This window comes from Bos indicus x Bos taurus, chromosome 19, assembly GCF_003369695.1.
Source record: "Bos indicus x Bos taurus breed Angus x Brahman F1 hybrid chromosome 19, Bos_hybrid_MaternalHap_v2.0, whole genome shotgun sequence".
Lineage (NCBI taxonomy): Eukaryota > Metazoa > Chordata > Mammalia > Artiodactyla > Bovidae > Bos > Bos indicus x Bos taurus.
In genome coordinates this window covers 50,801,429-50,823,503 of record NC_040094.1, presented here as the reverse complement: position 1 = coordinate 50,823,503, position 22,075 = coordinate 50,801,429, and the positions used below count along the sequence as shown (strand labels likewise).

General features: G+C 52.1%; 1 protein-coding gene across 3 annotated transcripts in view; it reads right to left on the bottom strand.

Annotated features, from left to right (window-relative positions):
• The window catches only part of B3GNTL1 (UDP-GlcNAc:betaGal beta-1,3-N-acetylglucosaminyltransferase like 1), a 125,932-nt gene that overhangs the window by 40,403 nt on the left and 63,454 nt on the right, over positions 1-22,075 (bottom strand). For all 3 annotated transcript variants that reach the window (XR_003506762.1, XM_027517762.1, XM_027517761.1), the window contains exon 7: positions 3,100-3,195. Coding sequence is in view for 2 of the 3 variants with exons in the window: in XM_027517762.1 (XP_027373563.1) it covers positions 3,100-3,195 (96 nt within the window). In the remaining variant the exon portion in view is untranslated. The remainder of the gene's footprint in view (positions 1-3,099; positions 3,196-22,075) is intronic.

Genomic DNA, 22,075 nt, shown 5'->3' with positions numbered 1-22,075 from the left:
GGCCCAGGGTTTTCTGTGCAGTCCATCCCTCCTTTGTGTGTCCAAAACCACAGCGTCAATGTGCAGGAACAAGGAACGCCATGGCCCTTCAGACGTGGGGAAGCCTGACGTGTGAGGCTGAGTCCAGGGACTCGGACAGGCACCTGGGGACTCAGCATGGGGCCCACCTTCTGATGTGAGCAGAAATCCCACATCAAAATCAGGAGAGAGAGAGAGGGAATAGGCTTGACTGCCATTCAAGCAACAGGTAGGAGTCAGAATACTTTCAAAAACAAACACAAAAAGCTGAGCAGGAAAGGTTTAAGAAGAGCATATGGAATTAAGGGCATTCGATACAGAGATGACAAAATACAAACTTTCTTTGATACCAAGAGAGGTTTCTAAGGCACGAGAGAAGATGCCAGCTTCTGGCTTTGGGTGTCTGAGAGGCCAACCTCTGCAGCACCTGTGAGGCCCAGGCTCAGAGCGGGGGGTGCTGGGGCAGGGAGATGACACCCACAAAACAGAGGTGGACGCCCAGCCTCGCTGCCCTGACATCCTCGGGACAGAACCGGGGCGAGCATAGGTGGGAGTGAGGGAAGATCCCAGAACACAGAGACCAAGGATGGGCGGAAATACCCACGAGCACGCATCTGACCCGGAACACCAACACCTCAACAAGACGACTCCACAGGGATCTCTCCGGCGGTCCAGGCCCCCTGCGCTGGAAGCATCAGATCAAGCGACTAAGACTCCAGGCTTCCAATGCAGGGGCCTGGGTTCGATCCCTGTTCAGGGAACTAGATCCCACAGAGTCTGAGTGCTGCAACTAAAGATCCCACGTGCTTCAACAAAGATGGTAGATCCTGTGTGCCGCAACTGAGACCTCCCTGGCCACATAAATAAGATGCTCCACCCAAAACCGGGCAAAAAAACTGGATGCTGCATAAAACATAGGAGCAGCCAATCCGCACATGAAAAATTGCTCAACATTGTAAGTCATCTAGAAAATGTAGACTAAAATACAACAGGAAACCACACAACTCCAGTCAGAATGGCTAAAATGCAAAGGAGCCTGGGGCCCCCACCTCCAGAGAGGGGGTGGCAGCTCATAAGCCACACGGCGACTCCAAGCCTGAGGATCTTTCCAACGGGTGCAAAGGCACTTCTGAAAAGTGTCTGCCGTGCCGGGTAGCAGCTCTTCTGAGCAACCACGACCCACTCCGGGCCATCCCCGCCCTCAGAAGAGCTCTGTTCTGAACCAACAAACACCATTTTGGTCACTTTCTTTTTGGTTTAAGGGCCTGAAACAGTTGTCTCCTGGGAACATCCAGACCCCTCAAGCTGGGTGCCGTCCCGCGCCCTCCTCCAACTCTCCTCCTCCCTTCCACCTCACTCTGGGAGTGCATCTTCCGGATTTAAGACCTGAGCACCTTGTGGGCTCAGCTCATGCCTGCTTCGTCCTCGTTTATCCCATCCTGCTCTGGGACCTTTAGCACCTCAACTGTCCCGGCGGCTCCAGTTCCCTGTTCTTCCCTTCTGGGTGAGAGCTGCAGCCTCCCGGACTGGGACAACCAGCTGAGGACCAGCCCCCAGCACATGGTGCTCCCTCAAATGCATTCCACAAAGAACTCTTCAGCTCAACCTGTTTTCTTGGGGGAGGGCCTGAAGGAACCAGGAAACACCTCATGTCCTCACCTGGAGGTGGGCTTCACGGCCATCTGTGACCCCCTCCTCATGCCACATCCCTCACTTGCTGCAGCCACGGCCCCAGCCCAGCCCAGGTCCTTGGTCCCTGAGCCCCGATTCCTGTACAAAGAGAGGGATGGACTTTCTTTCCTTCCGCAGCTGTCTCTCCAGGAAGAATTAACTTGTGCTAAGAGGCCTGACGCACTTCCCGTCCTGAAGTTGGTCATGGCTGCAATTTAGGGAATGCCTCCTGATGACCATCTTGGAGCTACTTGCCGCAGAGGAATGAGAACAGGTGCTTGGACTCAGCACCAGTGAGAGCGGCTTTTGCAGCACCTGCTTAGTGGTGGGGAGACTCATGGTGTGTCCCTTTGCTCCCCCCATGCTTTGATTTCAAGGAGAATCTGTTGGCAGAGAGGACACTCCGCCATCTCTCTGGCCTTGGCCCCCTGCAGCCCCCAGTGGGAGTCCCTGGGCAGAGTGTGGCTACGCGCTCACGAGACCCTCGAGGACAGGGAAGGCCAGTGGAGCTGAGGCGCAGACATTCCCCAGTCTGGCCAGTCCTGAGGACAGGCGGGCTGGGCCCCTGGTTTGTACACGCAAGACCAGCACGGAGGGCATGTCTGGGTAGTTATGGGAGGGACTGTCTGGCCAGGGTCCAGCGCAGGGGGCAACTGAGGAGCCGGCCTCTCCCTGGGGGGTGGTCAGAGAAATGCTGGGTGGGGTCCGGGAGGAGGGGGCCCCAAGCCAAGGATCCCCTGGGCCCCTGGCAGTGGGTGACAGTCCCCTCCAAAGTGGAGAGAAGACTGTGAGCGGGCTGGACGGGGGCCAAGGTCCTGGGGCAGATGGTGAGCCTGGGCCTGCGTCACCCCCACCTTCTGGCCTGATGGGCGTTAACACGTCTGGCCCACGGGCTCCATCCACCACGAGACCAGAACACACGTCTCAAAGCCAATTTAAGGAGACTTAAAGGAAAGCAAACTAATCAACCTTGATTTACCTTCTGACCGAGTGTTCCGTCGGAGTGTTCCCTCTAAGGCCGTCGAGGAGGGACAGAAGGTCGGGGTCTGTGTCCCCGTTTCTAAGCCAGAGGCCAGCGTGGGTCCTGCCCTGCGGGGGAGGCCCAGGCCAGCTCGCCCCCGGTGCTCCGGGGCCGCCACCCTCAGGGGAGCGAGGGGCGCTCCTCTCCCACTGCCGCCCAGGGTGGCAGGGCGGCACTGCCCGTGTCCTGCGTTTTCCCACAAACAGCCCTTAAACCAGGATGAGGTGGCCGCGTGGGTGTGAGCCCAGAGCAGACGCCCATGGTCTTCACACAGAAACCTGCTGCTCCCGGGGAGGCCCAGCACCCACACGCAGCCCCAGGGAGCGCCGGGAAGGCCCTGAAAGCCCCTCCCCGCGTGCCCAGAGGAGGGATCCATGGACCACACTTACCCGCCCGCCCTCATCAAACGGGCCCACGTGGGCGAACCAGGCTCGGGAGCAGAACCAGGTGGGCATGATCACGGTGGGGCCGTTGGAGGTAAACACCTGGAAACAATTAGCACCGACACAATTAACAGAGAAGAACAGTTGTCACACAACCCCTCGGGTTATCTCCCAGAAAGTCACTCAGAAAGTGATAAACCGTGCATGGCCCTTCCCTGTCAGTACAAAGGTCAAGTGGCTCTAGAGGCAGATCAGTGGTGTCCGGCTCCCCAGGCGGACAGGCAGGGGGGATCCCCACCCCAGCTCCTTGGGGCTGTGCTCTAATCACTCCCTGATCGAGCTTCACCTACACCCTAATGCAAAGGAACGCCTGAAAGGAAGAGCGACGACAGAGAGGAGCTGCGTGTCCACCACGGGGGCTTTGTCTGCCTGACTGGGGGTGGCTGGGCTTGGGGGCTCCGAGCTCTTTATTTCTACTAGGTTATAAAGTCTGCACTTGTGCCATGGACTCTGTGAGAACCTGCCTGACGTCAGGCCCGACCTGCACCCAAATCAGGGACAGTGTGAGGCTGTGAGCACGTCTTGGGGACAGGGAGTCACGCCCAGAAGCTAAGCTGGAACAGAATGGGACGGACAGACCCCCACGCTCTGTGCCTGGGACAAGTTTCTTCTGTACTTGTACGTGGTTTGTGAACACCCAGCAGCAGACAGTCACTTGGGACAGCCCACCCCTTCCACGCAGCCCTCACCTGCCAAGCTCGCTCAGCCCCGAGCAAGCCTGTCTTCTGCACTTTTGCTTCGAGACACTTCCACCAGAGACTACTCCCTGCCTAGCCCCCGCCTCTCAAGCTTTCTGCTCACTCAGGAGCCTCACCGACCACAGGTGGCTGGGGGAACCTGTTTGTGGAACTTTCTCTTTGGTGATATAGGGAAGGGGCGAGGCTGCTGTGGTGACTAGGGCTTGGTGATTGACATGGGATCCCCCCTGCACCCCACCCCACCGTGGGCTTAAGAAGTGGAGCGGCTGCTGACGTGTGGGTTCTGAGTTTTAAATGTGGTTTCCAGCAAGACAGAACTCGTGAGGGTCTTAACAATCCTCTTAGAAATTTGCCAGTCATCAGTTCTAGTCACTGTTTGAATTGTGTGTAGGTGAAGGAATGTCGTGTCTTAACCTGGTGTGTGAAGTGTAGCGTGTGAGCCCCTCTGTGTACAGGTGCCCCCGTCTGTCACCTGAGGCTGCCAGTGGGTGCCCCTTCCTTGTCCTGCAGCAGAGCAGGGGGCTGAGGTCCTGTCCAGATCAGCCCCTGACCACGGGAGCCGTGGAGCCCTCGGGAGAAGGTGTTGTAGGCTTAATGAGCATATCCCACCTCTAAAACCCCAGGGACTCATTATAAGAAACCTTGAGCAAAACTGTCTTAGAAGAAAAACAACCCTTTCTTCAATGAATGGCCTGTTGTGGCCACTTCCTGCACTCAGGTCACGTGTTCCTGGATGTGAAACATGGCCAGGCCCCAGTGTGGGTCAAGCAGGTCAGCAGGACTCAGGGCCAGCTCCCTGGCATGGTCACGATTCTGCCTCCACTGCTCCCACGAGCTCAGGCTGGTCCTGCCAGCCCACAAGGAGTGGAGAGGGGTTCCTGGCTTTCTGGGATTCGCCCTGCCTGTAGCCACAACACCTGGCCTGGGCCATGGAGGTTCTGCCAACAATAACTAGAGACCAGAACACAGGGCTCTTTCCCTTGACACCCTGGGGCACGAAGGATGTGGGGAAAATAAAAAAGGGACTGGGCCCCCCTCCCTCCCTCGCTGTACTGCCTGCACTGAGTCTGAGGCAGGGAGGGAGAAGGAGGCAGCACCCAGGAGCAAAGGGGTCTCCAGGGAGACCCAAACATCTGCCTCTCTCTGCCCTGGACTCTGGGCAGAGAGCCTTCAACCCAGACAAGCCCCTCACACACGCACACGCCTACACACATAGACAACATGCATCCCACAGCCTTGGGCAGGCGGACCCTGAGGGCAAGCCCACCACCTGCAAGGGAGATTTGCAGGAATTGAAGACTCCTGTACTGAAGTCTGGAGAAGGCAATGGCACTCCACTCCAGTACTCTTGCCTGGAAAATCCCATGGGCGGAGGAGCCTGGTAGGCTGCAGTCCATGGGGTCGCAAAGAGTCGGATATGACTGAGCGACTTCCCTTTCACTTTTCACTTTCCTGCATTGGAGAAGGAAATGGCAACCCACTCCAGTGTTCTTGCCTGGAGAATCCCAGGGACGGGGAGCCTGGTGGGCTGCCGTCTATGGGGTCACACAGAGTCGGACACGACTGAAGCAACTTAGCAGCAGCGGCAGTACTGAAGTCAGCTCACTTCCGCCTTCATTAGGGGCGCAGGGCGGGCACCGGGCCCACCCTTCTCAGCCCAGAACACAAGCTCCCCCGCGCGGCAGTGCAGCAGCCTCAGCGGGTGAGGGTGTCTCAGGCAAGGCCCTGGGAGGAGGGCTAGGGTCCCCATGCTGGGCCTGGTTACAGCCATGCCTACCCACACCTCTGAGCTTGGGCGCCGTGTCCAGCCACGGCACTGGCTTAGAGTGACCGGCGTGTGCTCCTGATTCTGACAACACACACTCGGCCCGGAGACCACCAAGCTGAACGTTTGGATAGTACACACAGGCCCTGCTCCCCTGCGCCACTTCATTTGGCTGCAGCTGCTGAGAGGCTCACGCGGATGGCGACTCACACCACAGCTCAGGGCCCGGTCTGGTGGGGCCTCTTCCTGGCCTGCAGGCGGCCTTCTCCGTGTGGCCCCACATGGCAGCAAGAGCTCTGGCGTCTGATCCCATCACAGGACCCACCCTCACGGCCTCAGCTGACCCCAGTCACTCCCAAAGGCCCCGTCTCCTAGTCCCATCACATTGAGGGTTCCGGACCTCAAGACAAGGATGGAGGACATGGGCATTCAGTCCAGGACAGGTCCACCCCATTCTCAGACCTCCAGCTCTGCCCTGTCCCCCAGTGGCAAGTGCTCCCGAGCCCTGAGCCACAGGCATTCGCACCCAGGAGCCCATCAGCAATGACCACTCATCTCTAATTGACCCCAAGCTCCAGACTACAAACCTGGCTGCCCACTAACGTCTTCCCTTAGTTGCATGAGGGACGACTCCAATGACTTACAATTTTGTTGTGCATGATCAACACGCAACACATGGTACATATTTAAAGTTTGATGAATGTGACCAAAGCTTACACACCCAACCACCCCATCCCCAGCTTCCTTGTGCCCTTGTCCGTCCCCCGGGGTGAGCTTCCCACCTCCCTCCCCCAGGCAATTGCTAACTTGCTTTTTTGGGGGGCGGGCACACACTGCTTTCAGGATCTTAGTTCCCCAAAAAGGGATCAGACCCTGGCCCTTGGCAATGAAGTGTGGAATTGTAACCACTGGACCACCAGGGGATTCTCTGATTGGCTTGCTATCACAAGTAAATTACTTGTGTTTACCAGGATTTCACCGAGTCATGCAGTCTTTGCTGGTTTCTTGCACTCAGTACCATCTGTTCGCTCTGAACTACAGCTGTTTTCCCTTTTGCCTGTTGGATGCGGGCTGCTCCTAGTTTATGTGGCGAGCATCTGGGTTTAAGTCTCTAGGCTTCTGTTTCTCTCAGGTAAACACCCGGAGGGGATGACTGGATGAAAAGGCAGTTGAATGGACAGCTTCTAAAAAATCTGCTAAACTGTTTTCCAGAGTGGTTGGATCATTTGAGTTCCCACCAGCAGCAGTGTGAGTTCCCGTTGCTCCACATTCTTGCAAAAACACGTGGGATGGCCAGCCTTTTTATTCTGGACCTGCTGACAGGTTTGCACTGGTATCTCACTGAGGATGTAACATTTTTCTGATGGCGAACCACGCTGAACTAATTTGCCATCCATATACCTTATTTGATGAGGCATCTATTCAAATCATTGGCCCATTTTTTGGGGGGACGTTTATTTTCTTATCATTCAGCTTTGAGAGCCCTACAGAGCTCTGGGCACAAGCCCTTTATCAGAAATTATCTGCAAATATTTTCTCCCATTCCCCTGACCTGTCTTTTCCTTCTCTTAACAATGTCTTTCAAAGAAGTTTCCAACGTTCTTGAATTCCAATTGACCCATTTTTTTCCTCTTATTAATTGTGATTTTGGTATCTTATCTGAGAACTTTTTTGCCTAACCCAAGGATGTAAAGATTTTTTTTCCTAAGTTTTCTTCTAGAATTTTTACAGTTTTAAGTTCTACATTTCGTTCTAGGATCCATTTTGAGTTAATTTTCACACATAGTGTGAAGTTTTAAAGTTCAATTCTATTGCATATGGATATCCATGTGTTCCATCTGTTTGAAGATGATGCTCTTTTCCCACTGAACTGCATTTGCACTTTGATAAAAGATCAGTTGTCTGTGCACACACAGGTCAATTCTGGACTCTACTCCGTCCCTTTGATCTATCTTTATGCCAGCACACTTTGGATTAGCCTTGAGGTTGGGTAGTGCTTGTTCCCTAACCTTGTTCTTTTTCGGATGAACTTTTGACTATTCTAAATCCTTTGCATTTCCAACAAATTTTAGAATGAGTTTGTCAATTTCCATTAAAAACAACAACAACAAACAACCCTGCTGTGATATCAACTGGGATCATGATGAACATACAGATCAGTCTGGGGAAGACAGACATCTCAGCAACACTGAGTCCTCCACCATGAGCACCGTGCATCTCCCCATTCACTTAAGGCTTATTTCTTGCAGTAACTATACTGGTTTCCTGTGGTTGCTGTCACAAATTACCACAAACTTAGTGACTTAAAACAACAGTGGTTTATTTTCTTAAAGTCCTGGAGGCCAGAAGTTCTAAGTGAGTCTCGCAGTGTGAAATCGGGGTGTCAGCAGGGCCTTGCTCCATTCAGAGGCAGGGGGACCATGGTTCCAGCTTCTGAAGGCCACCAGCACCACTCACCCTCCCTGGCTCAGGGCCCCTCTCCTGTATTCACAGTCAGTGGCTTGGTGTCTTATCTGTCTGGGTCAAATCTCCTCTGACTCCTCTTATAAGGACACTTACGATGGCAGGGCAGTCTCGAAGTCCTTCATCACATCCGCAAAGACACTTTTTCCATTTAAAGTAACATTTCCAGTGTAACCCCCAATCCCCAGGGGACATCTGTCAGATGTTTACAGACCTTTTCAGAGATTACACCTGGGGGTGGGAGGGGTGAGGAGATGGGGAGGGGCCCTCCTGCTATCTAGCTGGGACAGGGGAATGAAGTTTTAACTGTGAGGAAACACACTACACCCTCATGTTGCTGCAATTAAAAAGACTGACACCACCAAGTGAAAATCGCACAGGTTTCGGGGAGGACAGTGAGACAGAACCACTTTGCAAAGCAGCTGAGCAGGTGCTCAGACCTTCTGCACAACCAGTCGCTCCGCTCCTGGGCACACACCACACAAAACCTGTCCACGAATGTTCCAAGCGGCTTTCTTTAGAGCAGACAAAACACATTAGAGCCTAAACATTATGCATCAACCATGTATGGCAGGACGCCATAGTGCAGACGCAACACACGCGCCCCCAGCAAAAGAGCAACCGATGCGCACGCAACACAGGTGAACGTCAGCCAAGTGCAGCCATTACCGTTTTATTTGTGTGGAATCCTAAAAATGGGAGTTTTAACCACTAGCGACAGAGATAAGGTTAGTGGTGCCTGCAGTCGAGGTACAAAGACACAAACTTAAAAAGTCTTTAACAAAATCTTTGCTGCCACGCAGCAAGCTGCTGGCATGAGCGTCCTGAAGCCATCAGTACAGACCTGAGCCCTGTGACTCCCAGCATCTCAGCATCTGGGTGTTTGAGGGGGTATCCTTGGGGGTTGGGAGGGGGTCTGAAAGGTCTGTGAAGCCAGGCCTACAGCCAACAAACGCCACAGAAGGGCCCCTGAGGCCCTCTGGACTCAGCATTATACAGCAAATACAAAAACATCAGTGCCAACAAACGTGCTCCGTAATTTCCCAACAGTCAGAAAAAAAGCTGATTTCACACTATTATTTGGAAACCATTATAAAGCAAAACAGAGCTTCCTGTTTTCAACGCTGACTTGCCAAAACTCCAGACGCATTTTCTGGTGAGTGACTCCACAGCTGCACACCTGATGTTCCAGCTGTTTCCCCCGGTTGTGGGACTGACCAGAGAAAACAGACCCAGTCCCCAGACACACGGGTGCATGAAATGAGGCTTTGAGTGTAAAATGCACATCAGATTTTGAAGACCTGGTATGAAAAAAAGCATGTAAAATATCTCACTGACATTTTCATATTGATCACATGTTGAAAGGATAATACTGTGTATACATTAGACTAAAGAAGATATTATTATAGTTAATCTGTTTTTAAACCTTTTTAATGTAACTACTAAATTTTTTAAAATTGTATTTTGGCTTCCATTTGTGACTCATCTTCTTTCTTTTTTAATTTGAAGTATAGTTGATCCACAATGTTGTGTCAACTTCCACTGCATCACATCATATTTCTAAGTATCTGTCCCCAAACAGTTCAATACGTTCTTCTCCTTTCTTTTTAAAAACAGTGTATTTTCAGAGTTGCTTTTTCTCTTTTTAAATTATTTATTTGGCTGTGCTGGGTCTTAGCTGTAGCATGTGGGATTTTCAATCTGTGATGTGGCATGCAGGATCTTTTTAAGCTGCAGCAGGAGAACTCTTAGGGGGACCCAGTACCCTGACCAGGGATCGAACCTGGGCCCCCTGAATGGAGCATGGAGTCTTAGCCACTGGACTACCAGGGAAGTCTGTCAATCCATTCTTTAAGTGGCATAGGGCCATGAGGTAGCAGGAAATGCACAGAAACAGCAAAGGCTAGTTCAGACAATGGGCAGCACCGGTGGGAGGGAAGGAGTTTAGTCAGCAAAGAGCGAGGCCATCACCAGACTGGCCGAGGGTCAGGCCTGGGCAGCTGTGGAATTTGTGAGCACCAGCCTTCCCTCCTGCATTGCCTGCTGCTTTGGTAGGACCACCAAATATTTGGAAATTAAAACAAAGTATTTCTAGATTTCCATGGGTTGAAGAGAAAAAAAAAAAAAAGAAACTTAGAAAATATTTTAAGCCAAAGGAAAATGAAAAGAACAATATATTAAAATCGTGGGAAGCAGTCAGAACAATAGAGAAGATTTTATAGCTTGAAACATTTATATTCGAAAAGAAGGTCTCAGATCAATGACCTAAGCTTCTACCTTAAGTAGAGAGGAAAATAGCAAAGTAAACAGAAAAAGGATAGAACAGATACAAGAACAGACATCTGTGAAATAGAAAATGATCAAGAACATCAATAAAACCAGAAGCTTGATCTTCAAAAAAACACGTGATATTGATAAATATCTACCTTATCAAAAGTAGATACAAATGATCGATATGAGAAATAAAAGAACATGTCACTTTTACAAAACTACAGACATTAATAAGGAAGTAAAGGAACATTGTTAAGTTTACACCAGTAAATTCAATGACCAGATAAAATGGACAAATTCTCAGATGTTCCAGCCAAGGAGACCAGGTGCCTGATCTGGGGGGAAGCAGGAAAAATGCCACAGATGTCCCCAGCCCACCATAAGCCCAAGAAACTCGACTGCCCACTTAATCCACAAACCATGACCATTGACAGCAAACTGTTGCAAGCCCTAAGTTTGGAGTCGCTGGTTGCTGCTGCTGCTGCTGCTAAGTCACTTCAGTCGTGTCCGACTCTGTGCGACCCCATAGATGGCAGCCCACCAGGCTTCCCCATCCCTGGGATTCTCCAGGCAAGAACACTGGAGTGGGTTGCCATTTCCTTCTCCAATGGAGTCGCTGGTTAAGCAGCAGTAAATAACTAGAACCAACTAAGTGTCTGTTGGATGGCCTAAGTGGTGGAGATACCACGACCAGAAGGTAAGAGAAGCCAGAAAGGCCACAGGCAGCCGTGCTCGGTCCAGGGCTGGTGTGGAGGGAGTGATGCAAGAGGACCACCCCCAGAGCTGGAAGAGGGAGCAGAGCCCTCGGGGTCACGGTCCTTCATGGCTGCCACTGGGACCCCCCACACATGTCCCCAGTAAGGACACCGGCCCAGGGGTGTCTGGGGTCCCACAAACCCCACATCCAGGATGAGGGCTCTGAATGCAGATTTATGGAGCAGCTGCTAGCCAAGAGGCAAAGATTTGGACCTATTTCCTCCAGTTTCATGGCTGAGTCGTCACAGCAGCAGCACCCAGTGAACCCTCCTTGGGTCAGGCGTGTTGTTTGTGGACTGCATACTGGCCCCCAAAGGGACAGTCACCCAGGGCCCAGAGCAGGCCTCCCCGGTCCTGCCAGCCCCAGTGCCCGCATGCGCAGTGGGCACTGCTGTGTTATCCATGGTGTCTTACTCCATGAGGTGGGGCCTGTCCACCTTGGCATCTGACCTCCAGACTGAACCCATGGAAACCTCCATGTCCTGGAAATGTTTTCCACTTGCAGCTCCAGTGCTGGGCTGGAGGAATGATGGAAGGAATCATTCAAAGTTCCAGAGAGATTTGCCAGCAGCTCTTTCAAAAAAGGCACCAAGGTTTCCAGCATGTGAATACGCAGCAGCTGATGAGGACGCTGCTGGGAAATGTTCTCATGTGTGGCTGGTTCAAGGAGTCCAAGGGTCAGGTCTCCGCAGCTGATCTGCAATGGTCGGCCATCTCATAGGCCCTGAGGGGCCTGAATCAGTCTGAATCACTGAACTTTCTGGAATTATTGCAGGACAGATGACCACAGGCTCGGGAACCCCTTCACTCACAAACCATCACACGAAAACTGGCTACATATGGCCCAGGGAAGCCATCGGATTCATCAACCCTTCTCGCCCATGCTCAACCATCACCTATTTCTCTGAGTTGTCCAGCACCAGGAATGAGGAACAAGGCCCACCCGCTAAATCTGAATCTAGGGCGGAACTGGATCTAGGGTGGAATTAATAGATTTCAGACAGGCCTTAAAATCTCAAATCCTAATCAGAGAGAACAGGGAGAGAAGGCCCACATCCATTCACAGATATGTGGTCAGTGCTTCCCCTGGGACTAAAACACTAAAAAGTCACTTAGTAAATGGAATTAAGCAAGAAAACACTACAGCCTACCATGGGCACACTTTTTAAAGTATTTTGAGTAGAAAATTGATACTCGTTTGATATAAAACTGACTTGACATGAGAATGAAATGCAGAACGCTTGGGTTCCCCCTAAAATGAGAGAGAAACAAAGGGTTTACAGCAGGTTTAGAAGCAGCTCTGTGTCTGAGACCGTGTTGACCACGACACCCCACGTGTCCTCACACGTCTCTGCGCTCTGTGGCCTTGTGGCCTCATGACGTCCCCCTCGGGGTGGGGTGGGGGGTTCTGTCAACATGCCTCCAGCACAGACAACACAGAGGATACGCATGTCCGTCCACACGGGTGATGCTGAACTGAGACACCATAGCCAAGAGCTCTCCGTGGGCAGTTCTGCCCATAGGATGCCCAAGCAGGGCCAGCAGCTTTGTTCACACACATCCACACTCATCCCATGTGGACGGGGCCCAATTTACCGTGCTTCCTGGTTCCAGAAACACCTGCTGAGCCACTTCCGATGTTGTCGTAGTGGAGGAAAGGTGTTGGTGGCTGGACTGGTTTTCTCTGCAGGAGAGTCTGGCCTGGCAACCGGGCACACGCTGCCCCGGCCAGCTGCTGGCCCACCTGGGGGCCCAGCTGCTGCAGAATCCCTCATCTTGCTCCCAACTTGGGGGTAGATCTGGGCCGGGCAGCACCCATGTGCCTCCCTCGACTGCTGAGCAGCCAGTGTTGGCCCTGAGAACCACTGCTCGGATCTCCCAGGGCCTACTGCTGCCGTCTGGGCAGCGCTATGTCCAGCCCAGGTCTGGCCAAGAGGCGCCTCTGACTCAGACCCCGTCCCTTGTGTCTGAGGTGCCAGTCATCCCACAGGGCAGTCAGCAAACCTGGCGCCACCCAGACTCCCATGACAGGGCAGGGGTGCCCATCCTGCAGTGCCCTGGCACCACGGCATCCAGCGGTGTCCTGCTCACCACGGGGCTCAGCGATTGCCCAGTGGGTGAGTGGGTGAGCTTGAGGGGCAGGACTGACCAGAGGGAATCCAGCTTGTGCCTGTGCTCTGCTCACACACGTGCAGGCACACCCGGCTGCAGGCATCCACTGTGACGGGAAAGGAGTGGGCGGACACTGTGTGGGGCTGAGCGCGCCAAGGGAGCCCCGTCTGCGTGGGCACAGGTGGACACGGTGCCCTGGGCAGGACACATACACTTGTTTCAACTGGGGTCCCCAGAGAGGAGCAGCCCAGTGCCTGTTGGGTATGCCTCACTGTCCCACCCTCGGCTCTGCAGGCCCTCATGATGAGGCCACGAGGGGCTGGAGGTCCCAAAAATCCTTCCAGGTCAGACTCAGCTGCAGGATGCTAGAGGTCAGAGCCTCACACGCTGACCCGTAGGGGCGGGAGGCCTGGGAGAGTCTCCAGGCCAGCGAGAGGGGTGGGCTCCACAGGGGAACATGGCCTGCACCAAGGCTGTGAAAAGGCCCTAAATTTGGGGATAAGGAGCAGCAGATGGGTAACAGGGCAGCAGCCAGGACCCCCAGACGCCAGCTTCCCACGGAGGTGAGAGGAAGGAAAGCCTGGGCAAGGGGCCAGCAGCACTGCCACAGCTCCGGCCGCTCGCAGCTCTGCCCGTGGGGACCTTACTTGTGCCGGCTGGGCCCTTGGGTGTGGGGACGCCGGGGGCCGTGGGACCAGGGGCTGTGGCCACACAATACCAACTGGCACCACCAGGAAGTTACGTGCTGCCCTGACAGCCACCCCTCCTTAGCCTTACGGCTCATGTGTCAACCACATTCTTGGGTGGCCTTGACGAGCACACGCCCAGCACTTGAAACTCCTTCACACAGCCGACGCCAGGGATCCTGTGTCAGTGGAGGGAGCGCTGACCAGGTGGACCCCCACCCCTGGTCTCCCTGGAATGGGTGCCAAGGGCACTGCGCAGCCTGAGGCTGGCTCTGCCCTGAGCTCCCGTGTGGCCCTGCTGGCTGCCGGCCGGGTACCCAGCACTGGGTTGGTGATAATGATAAAAAGGACAATGTCAGGAAAAGCCTGTCTGTCATTATTTGAGGAAATTGTTAAACTAACTCCTTTTGTTGAAAATGGGCAACGACAGGGAAGAATTATCCTTTTCATGACATTAAGCTCAAGCTTGCCCCTTGGGGGAACTGCCCTTCAGAGGAACATGAACTTGTCCTCCAGAAATGCCAAGGGTACTCTGTGTCCCTAGAGGTGGCAAAGCTGGGGGACCTCCGATGTGGGGGGCACGGAAGTGCCATCCCTCCAGCTGGGTGTGGGTTCATGGTCCAGCACCCCTGTGGGCCCGGTAGGGGCTGGCCTCGGGCCAGCTTCTCCCCTGCCATGTCTGTACGGTCTCAAGCTCTGCTTTGCGGAACCCAACCCAAGTCATTCATGCCTGTGCGTCCTAGGCAGGCGAGGACGGTGGGTGCCCAGGAGGTGAGCAAGGATCAGGAGTGGTGGAGGGAGGGTGGAGAGACGTTTGTTCCGGGGTGCTGCTGGCAGAGATGGGGGCACCCAAGAGCCGCTTGATGAAAGTGAAAGAGGAGAGTGAAAAAGGAGAGAAGGAGGGAAAGGGCAAAAAGGAGAGAGGGAGGGAAAGGGCAAAAAGGAGAGAGGGAGGGAGGGAGGGAAAGGCTGCATCTGGACTCCCCCTCTGGGACTGGTCATCGCAGGAGGATTTTCTCGGCTCTGTGCTTTGATCTCCAAATTCACGTTTCAACCTCCCCTTGGGGGAGGGAAGGAGGAAAGTTTTTTCTGAATGTGCAACAAAGCCTCCATCCAGAGCGGGCTTTGCAGGGCAGCCCCCACCCCCCGCCCCAACCCAACACGGAGAATTCCTTAACACCCAATTTACATGGAATCATTTCAGATTATACTTAATCACCGAGAGCAGAACACCTATAATTTTGGGGGGGGGGGGTTGCTCCTTCCCAGACATTTCTTAAAGCTTCATACTTTCTCTGTCTTATCGACCCCCGCCTGCCCCAATCCTATCTGAACAAGACAGAACAGTTTCCAAAGCATTTCGTAATGTTTCTCTCGATCTACAAAGAACAAAGCAAGAGGCCTCCGTCCCCACCTGCCACTCCCAGGGCAGCTCTCGACCTTCATGCCTCTCACTGAGCGTTGTTGGGGCTGCGAACCCCCGAACCCCGAGGGGCAGGTGTTTCTCGGGGCTGCACTTGCTGCTCCTCACTCTCACCTCTTTCCTCTTTCTTTCTCACCTTTTCACCTCTTTTTCACGTTTTGGTGAACTGGCATCTCCTCCAGGAAACATCTCACCCTGAATGACCTGAACCATGCCTGGGGGCTTCAACGGAAAGGGCTGCAGACCTCCTCACTGTGGCCTGGCTGTGCCCGGCGTCCTGCTGAAGGTCATCTGACTCAGTCCCAGCACCCGGTGTGGAGACGGTCACCGTGCTGGGGACTCAGACCCACTGATGCTCCAGCAAGGCCAGCAGGCGGCCTCCTAGCTCTTGGCTTCCTCTCTTCCATCTCCAATCAAGACCCGTGGAAATCAAGTGCAATTCTTAAGCAATTTTATGATGAATTCCCTGGTTTTTTTTTTTTTTTTTTTTAACAAAGGTAGAATTAAAAACAAACAAGAGAAGCCAAATTCAAAAAAAACCTTCCTTAAAATGAATGTCCAGAAGACACCTGACTTTTTACCCTAAATCATTAAACATTTCTTCTTTTAAAGAGACACATATTTGATTCAAGTAGTCTAAAATATAATGACCCCCCAAAGAGTCAGTTTTTGGAAAAAAAGAAATATGTGGGGTTTTGCACAACAGGGCTAGGAGAAGGTACGCCAACACTCGGCCCTGCACACTTGGACTTGAGCACATGTTCTCCCAAAGAAGATACAGAAATGGCCAATAAACACACAAGAAAGATGCTCAACATCACTGATCATTAGGGAACTACCAATCAGAACCATGAGATACCACCTTATACCTGTGAAAATGGCTACTATAAAAAAGTAGACAAAAACAAAAAATGAAACCAGAAAACTGTAAGTAATGACGAGGATGTAGAGAAACTGGAACTCTCTTACATTGCTGGCGGGAATATAAAACACTGCGGCTGCCATTCTTCAAAATGTTAACCATGTAACGATCCTGCAGTCCTACTCCTGGCTATACACCCCAGAGAATCAGAAACAGGGACTGAAGCACAGTAGGGCAATGTTTTCACAGCAGCATTAGCCACAAAAGCCAGAAGGTGGAAATAACCCAGTGGCCCTCAAAACATGAATGGACACACAAAACGTGGTATATGATGGACTATTACTTAGTAACAAAAAGGCATGAAATTGTGACAGACACAGGCACTGCCACCACCCTACACTGCCTGAAGGCAGAATGGGAACAAAACATAAAAACAGGACAAAGAAAAGACAGAAGAAAGTACAAGTTCGGCGGCCGCTTCTTTTGGTCCCATCAGAACAAGGCAATTATTTTCAAAATTCAAAGAGAAGTTGGCTCGTCATGACGGTTTCTTTCAAGCTTTCTTTCGTTCCCGCTTCCAACAGCCACCCATGATTTCAGACTAGCAACAGCTGAGGGGTTGCGTCCGGCCTGTGCCTTAATACTCACATGAAGCCTCGGACACACCTGAGAATACGCTGGCTTTCCACCGGATCTGAGCCCCCGGGGAGCTACAGCAAAGGAACTATGAGGACAATCTCCCTGTTTGCTTCAAGGGTCCCTGCCTGCTGTCATTCTCCAGACCAGCCTACATCTGACTCCAACGAGCAGTTTATCTTCATTCTTTACCTCCAATAAATCGCACATGGAAACGGCCACTCAACACAGAGCTGACACCCAAGATGGCTTCCTTCTTAATGAGGAGACCAGGATAAGAATAAATCACATATTCGTGGGACCAGGAGTTTCACCAGCACATTCTAGCCAGTACCAGGGTGGGCTTGGCTCGGTCCATCACCTTCCTGCTCCCGGGCGGGGGCTGGCTTGCTCCAGATCATCCCTTTAGTCAATTAAATGACTCACACACACACACATACATACACACAAGAGCTGTGGTGGTCTTTCCTTTCCCCTGGGACTGTCCTATCCATGTTCTGTAGTGACAGAAGTGCAGTTGTTATCAGATGACTGCAGTGTGGGTGCAAGAGCCCCAGCAGAGGGCGCTCGGGCCGCGAGGAGGGAGCTGACCCGCGGGCAGCAGCGGCAGCGGCAGACCTCGTGGCTGACCACACACCACCTGGGAACACAAACGCACCTCGCCAGCAAACTGCTCAGAGGCGCCCCGTGAGGCGCCCGGTGAGGCTGCACACCTGGCGGGTGTGGACCTGCGTCTCGGCTGCTTCTCACAGGTTGAAGGGGAGCGGTCCCCTCCCACCCCCTCCTGCCTCCATCCCTCCATCCCCCCAAGGAAGAGACGCAGCTGGCTTCACCCCCCGTTCTCCCACCTGTGCCAGGTGGCTGGACCCTCTCTGCCCTCCTCACCCACAAGGAGGGCCCTGGCCCACCCACTGCCCTCTGTCCAGGAGTCTCAGCAAGTGGCCTTTGTCTCCAGCATGTGGGAAGTCATTTAGTGGGTTTTCAGCGATATTTTTACAAGTATATTCTTCACCTCGCCTCTACTTTGTATTTCTACGGGGACTGCATCCCTCCCCCTGGACCATGAAGTTTGTCTTCAGGGAAGAGCTCTCTTTACTTGAGGAGGGGTGAGCATGTGAAAGAAGAGTTTTTCCTTAGATGACCAGAAGCTGTTGTGAACAGATGAGGCCAGCACCCTCTGCGGGATGAGACCTGTTTGAGACAAGAGGTCCTGTCTGCAACCTCAGGACACATCTCAGTGATTTTCTTGGACCTTCAAGGATGACGTTCACTCAGTACGCAGACGTCGGAAGCCCCTGAACTCAAGTGGTGCCTGAAGTGAAGGTGGCAGCTGGAACTCAGGGCCGAACAGCACCCCTGCTCTCGTACCCAAGTGTGAGTCACAGTCTGTTCCCAAACACGGCGATTCACAACCAACTGGAGGATCAAACCTCTCCACAGCGGAGTCAAACAGCAACCCCTGCCACACAAAGGCAGCAGCAGTGGCCGTGGTTCCCAGAGGACCAACGAGCTCCTCTGGCTCATGTCTGGATGAGAAAAGGCAAGTTTTCAAGGGGCAGAAGGACCCAGATGGGGGGACAAGGGACACAATGCTTCTGGTCACTAGGCCACTGTGGGTGTCCTGCTGTGAACATAGGTCATGTGTGCCGGTAGGGACAGTCCCAGCTGAAGAGAAACAGAAAGGCCTATTATTTCATTAGGAAAACGAAGGAACACACACAGGTGAGCGGGAGGTGAGCATACAGGTGGGGGGTAGGTGAGCACACAGGTTAAGAGGGAAGTGAGCACCTAGGTGAGGGGGAGGTGAGCACACAGGTGAGGGGAGGTGAGCACACAGGTGAGGGGAGGTGAGCACACAGGTGAGAGTGCAGATGGTGACTCCCCAGGGGCATCAAGTTTACAGCAGATTCCCTTTCATCCATTTTTGTCTCTTACTGTCACTGCATCTTCTGGTTCTGATGTGTCACCAAGTGTCCTCTATAATCTAGTAATCTAGTTTCTGATTTAGATAATCTAGCTTCTTGGAACTTTGTGAAGCAGAAGAGGGCTCAGGGTCACACTGTTCTGGGTCCTGGCAGTTTGCTTTCGCACTCTCCCCTCGTTTTGCCATCAACCGAAAGTACATTTTGCGAAAAGACATTCTACGCAGCTCATACAAGTTAAAAACTGATTCCAGTGTGCCTCGGGAGTTTACAGCACAAACCGAAACATTCCCTAAGCTCCTGGCCATACTTTGTCCTGAATGAGTCCACCCTTGGTTCTCAAGAGAAGCACGTGAAAAGGTAAAGGTTCGGATGGACACTTCTTTTTTTTTTTTAATTTTATTTTATTTTTAAACTTTACATAATTGTATTAGTTTTGCCAAATATCAAAATGAATCCATCACAGGTATACATGTGCTCCCCATCCTGAACCCTCCTCCCTCCTCCCTCCCCATACCATCCCTCTGGGTCGTCCCAGTGCACTAGCCCCAAGCATCCAGTATCGTGCATTGAACCTGGACTGGCATCTCGTTTCATACATGATATTTTACATGTTTCAATGCCATTCTCTCAAATCTTCCCACCCTCTCCCTCTCCCATAGAGTCCATAAGACTGTTCCATACATCAGCGTCACTTTTGCTGTCTCATACACAGGGTTATTGTTATCATCTTTCTAAATTCCATATATATGCGTTAGTATACTGTATTGGTGTTTTTCCTTCTGGCTTACTTCACTCTGTATAATAGGCTCCAGTTTCATCCACCTCATTAGAACTGATTCAAATGTATTCTTTTTAATGGCTGAGTAATACTCCATTGTGTATATGTACCACAGCTTTCTTATCCATTCATCTGCTGATGGACATCTAGGCTGCTTCCATGTCCTGGCTATTATAAACAGTGCTGCGATGAACATTGGGGAACACGTGTCTCTTTCCCTTCTGGTTTCCTCAGTGTGTATGCCCAGCAGTGGGATTGCTGGATCTTAAGGCAGTTCTATTTCCAGTCTTTTAAGGAATCTCCACACTGTTCTCCATAGTGGCTGTACTAGTTTGCATTCCCACCAACAGTGTAAGAGGGTTCCCTTTCCTCCACACCCTCTCCAACATTTATTATTTGTAGACTTTTGGATCGCAGCCATTCTGACTGGTGTGAAATGGTACCTCATAGTGGTCTTGATTTGCATTTCTCTGATAATGAGTGATGTTGAGCATCTTTTCATGTGTTTGTTAGCCGGATGGACACTTCTTAATGCTTTCGGTGCTTAAAACATACAAAATCAAAGATGATAGACTTACAATGAGCTCAGTTTTTATTTAGAAAGGAGAAACTCTTGAGTTAAAGAAAATGAAGCATTTAATGAAATTTATAGACCTCATTAGCTATATCTTACCAGGAAGTGATACGAATTCTTCTTTGAGAAAAAGAGCAAAGTTTATATGACTCATTTCCAGATTCCTGTGGTTTATTATCCTTATTTCTAAATTCTAATTTGTTGGAAGACTATCTTTAGACAGATAACAAATTTTCCAGTATTCTGACATTTTAACACCCACATAGCAACAAGAATAAACTTTGATGTGAAATCCAAAACCTATGGCTTCTGGATTTAATAAAGACACAGACTTAATACAAAGTTTCCTTTCTCGATAGTATGTTTTAGAGAAAGTGGGTAAGTAACCACTTTTCTAACAGTGGTAAAAGTTGCTAGTGGACTGTGGCTCTACTATGTATAACATAGATGCCACATTCTGATACTCCTTTTAAAGAAGAAAATGAATAAAAACGGTACAGCTTAATCTGTTTTGAAATGTGTACTTTTAAAATTTCACGAACGTTAACTGATTAGAATGACTAAACACCGCTGAGCTGTGAAGGACAAAATTTCAAGGGAAAGACCCACTGAGCTGAATGAATATGTGACCCGGGTGGGTTCCAACAGTCTGGTTGTAGAGACCCTGCTTGGATGACAGGAAAGGTCTTCCAAAGCAGCTATGACAGAGCAGATGCGAGCAGGCTCATGGGAGGCCTGGCCCCATGGGCAGGCAAGAATCCCTGCGACCCCAAGTCCACTGCAAACCCTGTCTTCTCAGTTAGCTGAAGTTACCTTCATTTAGTTCTGCTAATATCTTCTAACCCGCGGGTCACACAGATGGTTGGTCCTGGAGTCCGGGAGCTGCTGCTCACTCTCACATTTTCCCAATAATAATGAAACTGAGCACTGGCTGGAGGGGTGACAGAGGCTGGGGCCTCTGGGGCAGCGACCCGTTGGGGGAACCCATTCCAGCAAGGACTCAGGGAGCAGGACACCAGTGCTTTCTTACCAGGGCTGCTGTTGACCTGCAGTGTGGCCTGAGCCCTGGACCTCATGGGAGCCTTCCGGCCCGCCCGCCCTGCTCCCCTGTAGCGCTGACCCCACAGGGTGAGCCTCTGCCCTGCTGCCCCCCCAGGGTGGAGACACCCGCCTCCCTGCCTCCCCACCCTGACTCTCAGCTGCTCAACAGCATCCTATCAAACTCTCTTACTCTTCCCAGGTCAAGAGAGAAGGATCACGTGGCTCCCACACAGATCACCGAGGTTCCCACTTTGGTCAGCCCCATCCGGGGACGGGAGGTGGACGTTGGGTCAGGAAGCTGGGAGGTGGTGCTGGTGACCAAGGCAGATGTCCTGGAGTGGGGCTGCTGGCTGTGGAGCTGACCACCTCGGAGTGTAAACTGAGGAACGCGATGTCGACAGTGAATATTTGGCAGTGGAGACACTGCAGCTGCCTGGGCCCTCCGGTCCCCTGTGGGTGAGGAACAGCATGCAGCCTTGGAACCTAGCACTCACACTGGGACCTTCATGGGTGTGAGCAGCAGAATCTGAAGAGGGGGGCCCGGGCACACTGTCCAGGGAAAGAGGAGGGGCTGGCTTGTGCATGAGACCCAGCAGCGAGGGGGTCACCCAAGGGCATTCACTGCAGCAAGGATGGAGATGTATTCTCTGCACTTTCGTAGAGCTGGAATATTTTAATTTTTAAAAAAGTTTTCCTTTTTCTATTTTTTTAAAAGAAAATGTATGTGCAACAGCAAGTAAGAGGAGATGGTTGGGGGCTGCTCTTGTTAGGGGAGGGGTGACCAGAGTAAAGGGTGGCCTGGGCCCCTCTGTGAACAACCAGAGCATCACACACCCAAGTGGCCTGCTGCGCCAGGTACCAGGCTGGATGTAACCCGCTGGGGACCCAGGGTGAGCCCGGCAGCCTCGGGAGACGGAGACGAGGGCACGGAG